This window comes from Alosa pseudoharengus, unplaced genomic scaffold (genome assembly GCF_046254945.1).
Source record: "Alosa pseudoharengus isolate Yale_2024_CS ecotype anadromous, Long Island Sound unplaced genomic scaffold, YU_APseudo_1.1 YU_APseudo_1.1_scf_9, whole genome shotgun sequence".
NCBI classification, from domain to species: domain Eukaryota; kingdom Metazoa; phylum Chordata; class Actinopteri; order Clupeiformes; family Clupeidae; genus Alosa; species Alosa pseudoharengus.
In genome coordinates this window covers 39,302,757-39,310,081 of record NW_027468881.1, presented here as the reverse complement: position 1 = coordinate 39,310,081, position 7,325 = coordinate 39,302,757, and the positions used below count along the sequence as shown (strand labels likewise).

The window sequence follows — 7,325 nt, the reverse complement described above, 5'->3', positions numbered from 1 at the left end:
GGCAAATAAAGATGTTTCCATTGATTATTTAACATGCCATTTTTCATAAAAATGTTACAAAAAATATGAAAATGCTTCTTTTTGTTTCTCTCACATTGTCTTGCAACCTTTTGGCATGTGACAGTGTCATTTTCAGTCAAACAAACACACTGGTCAAGAGAAAATCACCATTAAATCAATATTTGTCAGGGGTATGAATCCTTTTGTTCTTAACTGTATATTGTCTTTGGGAAGACGTAACACTGAAAATCTTTTTGCTTACAATCTAAGTTAGTATCATTGAGACAGTTATATATTTATTCAGGTAAAATGATTACATAACATGATTTTGAATGTGTGTTTTAATAAAGGATGAACTTGTCAGCAACAGTAACAATAATAATAACAATAATAATGATATGTTTTTAATATTAGTGTTAATATAGTAATAATGAAATGTTCTTAAAAGTAATGTGTTGCTAATAATATTGTGGTGATAAAATGCTCTTAAAAGTAACGTGTCGTTAATAATATTGTGGTGATAAAATGTTCTTAAAAGTAACGTGTCGTTAATAATATTGTGGTGATAAAATGCTCTTAAAAGTAACGTGTCGTTAATAATATTGGGGTGATAAAATGTTCTTAAAAGTAACCTGTCGTTAATAATATTGTGGTGATCAAATGTTCTTAAAAGTAATGTGTTGTTAATAATATTGTGGTGATAAAATGTTCTTAAAAGTAATGTGTTCTTGTTATGTTACTCTTGCACATCATTTGCTACTTCTTCTATACAGCTTACAGCAGCTAAACTCTGTAAAAGACACCTGAGGAATAAGTTCAGTAAGTTCAGTACTATTGAAATGTACTTTCTTGAAACCACTCTCAAATTAAGCTTTATTATTTCTTCACAAACCACAGACTTTTGCACAGCAACTTGCCTACTCCAGATCTGCATTTTTTTAAGTTGAATACAGAACTTTCCAGAGTGTATTATTTTAATAATGTTAAGGTAACATGTCACATCTGCATACACATGTCATACACATTCAAATGGCGCTGGGGTGTCCATGCCGTTCTCCACGTGCCGAAGAACAACACGTGAAGTTGTCATGTTGTTCTGGCACCTCTGGCTGAGTAAGAGATGAGGAACACCCAACTGAAATGCAACGGAAATGTACGTTTATTCATCTTAAAATGTAACAAAACATTTAAAGGAGTTATTTGTTGTGTTCTTTTGTCAATGTTTCTTGATGTAGAGTGATTGCTCTTTAAATCGGAGCTGAAGATCCACGCGAATTTGTTTATCCGCCCCTTCTGCAGAATAGACTCTTCCTCATTTGCATATCACTAGGAACAAACTAACTGTCGGGATTGCTGTAAGAAACCAGACTCGGTTTTAAGAACATATAACATTTGTTTATATATGGAGGTCGTTTTTGTATTGTGTATTTGAATTGTGATTAATTCTGGGAACGAAAAGGCGCTGGCTCGAGTTCCCCGCGGCTCTGCGTAAATGGACCAGGCTCGCGAGCGGTCCTCCCCCTCCTTACATCACAGACTGCTCTGACGATCTTTATTTTTGTTTTGAGGACAGCTGCTGATTTTCGAAGTCAATCCCATCAAAGAGAACGTAACTGCCACCGTTTTTGATCGAAGAAAACACGGCATCCCACCCTGGTCGGCTCATAGTGCTGGACAAGCACAAGTTATGACAAATAGAAACCGTTGCCCTTCACATTGGCTTGTCAAAGGGAACCTTTCATGGATACACGCAATACGATGCGGCGAAAGTTAAGAAGAGTGCAGGTCTGCAAGGGAGGAGTGGACGTGCAGAACGGGAACATGAAGCGCGACGTGGGTAAAGTCCTGCGGGCAATCCCGGTGGGCAATAACGAGGACACAGATGTTCCGATGGAGGACAGAGACGACCCGATGGAGCAGGACTGTTTCTCTTCGGGCTTTTTCAAGAATGAGAACTTGGAGAACGCCATGATCATGGCTCCACGTTACAGCCTGCTTCGGGAGGTGGGTCGGGGCAGCTATGGGGTAGTTTACGAGGCTGTGGCCCGGAAGACAGGGGCCCGTGTCGCCGTGAAGAAGCTCCGCTGCGACGCTCCGGAGAACGTGGAGCTCGCCTTGGCGGAGTTCTGGGCCCTCGCGAGCCTGGAAAAGAAGCACGAGAACGTGGTGCAGCTCGAGGAGTGTGTGCTCCAGAGAAACGGACTTGCACAGAAGATGAGTCACGGGAACAAACGATCCAAACAGTACCTGAGGCTAGTGGAGACCTCCCTAAAAGGTAGAGGGTCCGGGGATACTTCGCCATGACTGAATGGCAGTGTTTTTAGATAGTGTTGTATATTAGGCACTTGTCATAAACGAGACATGAACAGCTGAAAGAGGTGTGAAATTATTAGGCTACACCTTTGCTTACAGGAGTGCAATCCATAGGTTAGGTTAGCTTAGCCTACTAATAATGAAGTCTGTCTGCCTGTCTGCCTCACAGCTGTTTGCACAATTCGTTGTCAATAAGTAACATACATGCCATTCTAAGGGAGAAATTGCTACTTTGGGATTCTTCGACACTGTGTAACACATTTGGCGTGTTTTTTCGTTTGATGCTACCGCTGTGTTGTGATTTTAGTAGGCTGAGCAGGCTAGCTTTATTGTTCCGATATGTTTTTCTTGGTGGCTTGTTTATTCTCCCGAGGCAGTAAAAGTTTCACAAACTAATTACAGTAGAGGAATATTACCAATGAATTCGATTATATGTCATGCCATCGATGAAAACGTTTTTTAAATTTCAAAAAATGCTGCCGAGTCAACCCGGATCAGTTGCGTTGAGGCGCAGGAGCAGCATGTCCCCCTTCTCCGAGAACATCGTGTTCTAGTTGGCATCAGTTAACCCTTTCACTGACGTCCTATAGGCTGAAGCAGTTATGCTAAAGGTACATCCACTCCCATTGTCTTTATTACTGACTGGGAACTTCATTCGATACCATTGAACACGTTATTAAAAGCCAGAAATTATACCCAAACTTTTTCTCAATTTTGAAGTCGTTTTATGCTGTGAATGCGTGTGATATTTGAAGTGGATTACGGACAGAGAGAGTGCTTAGTAGCCTATGGCCAGCGGTTGATGTACTGTATGGCTAGCCTTTTGTAGGCTACCCGCAACTTACATAAGCAGCCTGTTAGGTCTGCTTTCTGAGTAGAATAAAATATTAATCCCGCAAGTGTCGCTTTGTCTGTGATGATAGATTCCCAGATCTGCCTGTTTTTTATAGATGTAAAGGCTCATTGTGAATTATATGACACCCGTAGAGTAATTCATTGGAGTGGTTTTAATTGATTTTTAAAAACCTAATTGACACCTCCTATTAATTGATTAGATTGATGTCAAAGTATTCATAAAGCCTTTTTTTATTGTGGGTTGTAATTCCTGATGTAGAGTTTCAGTGAAAGTGAATGGTCTGTCCTAGGACTTGGATAAATGGATGAGTTTTGATCCATTGAATGGGGAGACTTTTAAATTGTTGCAATATTACTCTTATTCTGAGAATACATGTGAATGGGTGGAAGAATGATCTGTGTGTGTGTGTGTGTGTTCTGTGTGTGTTCTGTTGTGTACAGTGTGTGCATGCATTTGTGAGGTAGAATAGCCTACTTGTGTTGACTAGGGACTTTGACCTAGTTTTGATCCTGTAAAGGATCCCCATAGCACAGCCATCTCAGGAAGCCATCTATTGTGTGAAGGAGAGAGGAATGCATAGATCTGTTCTGTTGGCAGAATTGTGTGTTTGTGTATGTGTGTGTCTGTCAGTCGGTGCACAGGTTGAGGTGTGTGTGTGTGTGTGTGTGTGTGTGGGGGGGGGGGGGTGGACTCTTATGAGTTGATTGCTGAAACACTGTGTTGCATGGTTGTCAGTACAGGTGTGTTCTGTTGAAAGCTGTGACATGGTGGTGTAAAAGCCTGATGTGTGTGTGTGTGTGAGTGTGTGAGTGTCTGTGTCATTGCTCTGGCCCAACAATGATCTTGTACCAGACAGCTCGGAAGGATCAGATGCATCCTGCTTACTCCTAATTGACCTAATCCAGAAGCCTGTGAAGTTTCCATCAGCCTGCTGTGTGTGTGTGTGTGTGTGTGTGTGTGTCTTAATCACAAATGATTCAGCAGAGGCCTGCAGATCACCCTTCAGCCACCTGCTTTGGTTTTGTTTACTAACTCTCTGTTCCCCTCCCTCCCTCTGTTTCTCCCTCCCTCCCTCCCTCCGTTTCTCCCTCTCTCCATCCCTCCCTCCCTCCCTCCCTCCGTCCAGGTGAGCGGGTCCTGGGAGGCCCTGAGGAGCCGTGCTACCTTTGGTTCGTGATGGAGTTCTGCGAGGGCGGCGACCTGAACCAGTACATCCTGTCTCGGCGGCCGGACCCGCGCACCAACCGCAGCTTCATGCAGCAGCTGAGTCGCGCCGTGGCCTTCCTGCACCAGAACAACATCGTGCACCGCGACCTCAAGCCCGACAACATCCTCATCTCCCAGCGCTCCGGCAAGCCCGTCATCAAGGTCGCCGACTTCGGCCTCAGCAAGGTGTGCGCCGGCCTCGGGGCCGAGCACGACGTCGGCGGCGGCGGAGGTGACCAGGGCGAACGCACGGCCAACCGCAACACCGTCAACGTCAACAAGTTCTGGCTGTCGTCGGCATGCGGCTCGGACTTCTACATGGCGCCGGAGGTGTGGGAGGGTCACTACACGGCCAAGGCAGACATCTTCGCCCTGGGCATCATCATCTGGGCCATGATCGAGCGCATCACGTTCATCGACGGCGAGTCGAAGCGGGAGCTGCTGGGCTCGTACGTGCGGCGTGGCGGGGACATCGTGCCGGTCGGCGAGGCCATGCTGGAGAACCCCAAGATGGTGCTGAGCATCCCCGCGCGCTCGCGCTCTTGCATGAGCGAGGGACTGCGGCGCCTCCTGCTGGACATGCTGGCCGTTAACCCGCAGGACCGGCCCGACGCCACACAGCTGCAGACGCGCATGGACCAGATCACCTGCGCAGCCTGACGCACACACACACCCATGCATGCATCCAGACAGGTGAGTGCACAGATACACACACACACACATACACACACGCATACATGCATCAGCACAGGTGAGTGCTGTTCTGTAATGTGAACTGTTAGTGCTGTTCACACACACACATGCGCGCACACACACACACACACACATTGGCACAGGTGAGTGCACACACACACACTCATTGGCACAGGTGAGTGCACAGATACACATACACACACACACACACATACACACATTATCAGGAACTAATCCACACACATGATGGTGCTCATGTTCATTTTTGCATACACTCATAAACGGTCTTACACACACTCACTGCTATGGCTGTTCTTCACACACTCCCAGACAGACGTAAGCAGCCTGGACATACATAAAGATACCTGCACACCATCCCAACATGTTAGCGTTAATTCATTAAGAACCATTGGGTTCTTAATGAATTAACACTAACATGTTGGTATTAGGGCTGGGACAACGCGTCGACGTAATCGATAACGTCGACGCAAAAAATACGTCGACGCAAAATATGCGCGTCGATTCGTCAAGCATAACGTGTGCTGCTAAATATTTTTAATTTTACACCTTCAGTGTTTCCCATACATTGATTAATCTGTGGCTGGGCGCCACGAAATCGAAACCACCCACCACACATTGATGTTCTATGTTGTACTATTTAAACAGATAAGATAAGATTAAATAATTTCATTGAGCTGCACTTTTTTTACTCACGCGGCCTTTCCTCGCCCCGCCCGCTCTCTCTCGTAAGGAGCCCGCTCCTCCTCTGCATGTGCATTTAACAAAATATTCACGATTGTTGAAGGATTGTTGTTGCCACATAGAAGCACTGCATAGAACACAGCGGGCTAAATTGCTATTAAATCCGCTTAGCATCGTGACCATGCTGCGCAAATTTTTTAAAAACTGCTGCATTAAAGTTAAAGTAAACTCTGCTAATGTCTTATCACAACATAGTACATTGAGGAGACTAAACTAAGTTAAGTTATGCAATCAAGCAGTATCTCAAAGCTAACGTTAGAATACTGTTTGGATGTCAAGTTTAGCATGCTTACTTACAGCTGCTTGTATTTCGTTACTCATGCAGGGCTCATTTTATTGACTCTGAATGTTTGCAAAATCCCGATGTAAATTAAAAAGTGTTTTCCAAGACTCAAAAGTGCTTGTCCCAAGGAGAAGTACGAACCGTTATTTGAACTAACTATGTTATGAATTGCATCCACACAACTGTGTTAATGTTAATTGCAAGGATTCCCTCACGAACTCTTAAAGTGACAGGCACTCAATTAGACATATACACTACTGAACTTCATTGAATGCTACCTCTGACTAAGAATGCATTACTTTGCACTTGTATAGTCTTTTATTTTGGAATCTTAAGAGCAATAAACATATATTGCAATGTTAAAGAATTCATGTTTTTTCATTCAAATATGTAAATCAACATGTATAAGTTGCTATTAGTCAATTAATGGGGAAATAATCGATAATCGAATCAAAATCAAATCGGACTGAAAAAATGAATCGTTAGATTAATCGATGCATCGAAAAAATAATCGCTAGATTAATCGTTTAAAAAATAATCGTTTATCCCAGCCCTAGTTGGTATGGCTCTTAATGAATTAACGCTAACATGTTGGTATGGCTCTTAATGAATGCGCTGAGGACAATGTTGGATTTCAAAGAAAAAAGAATTTTGTTTTTGTAATGCTAACAAATAAGGCATTTTATAGTTAAAGTTATAAATAAGACATTTTATAGTTAAAGTTACAAATGAGGCATTTTAACTCTTTTGGTCAAAGCCACTTACGAAGCACATTTAGAAACTTGGAACATAGATAATAGCAAAAGAATTAAGCTTAATTCATAAAGACACAGTAGACATTATATAGTTATATTATGGTCTTTTACAGTAGACGTAGGCTAATTGATATTTGTCATAAAAATGATTATACGCTCAGTGCATTTCAGATACGCCGTGGACTTCAATATCACTGGAATAAGTGCTAGAATACAAACAACAAGGGGAAAAAAGGAAAATAATGAATAAACACAATAATAAACATACAGAAATACACATTGAGTAAAAGGATAAAATATGTACTCTTCAATAAAGTTCAGGATAAATGGAGGTAAAAGTGAACAGTGGTTTAAGTCACATCCTTAATAGAACACTGAAGTGCCTTTAAAAGGCTGTGCGTTATTTATGAATAATATGGATGCCAAGTTACTAGTAACTGCATGTACGCAAAGAGTT

At 42.7% G+C, this 7,325-nt stretch overlaps 1 protein-coding gene across 1 annotated transcript in view; it reads left to right on the top strand.

The window, feature by feature from the left end:
• The first annotated feature begins 1,566 nt into the window (after positions 1 to 1,566).
• stk35 (serine/threonine kinase 35) overlaps positions 1,567 to 7,325 on the top strand; it is a 14,780-nt gene continuing 9,021 nt past the window's right edge. The window contains exons 1-2 of the mRNA XM_076276095.1: positions 1,567 to 2,275; positions 4,296 to 5,068. Of these exons, the coding sequence (XP_076132210.1) occupies positions 1,741 to 2,275; positions 4,296 to 5,035 (1,275 nt within the window). The 5' untranslated portion in view covers positions 1,567 to 1,740 and the 3' untranslated portion in view covers positions 5,036 to 5,068. The remainder of the gene's footprint in view (positions 2,276 to 4,295; positions 5,069 to 7,325) is intronic.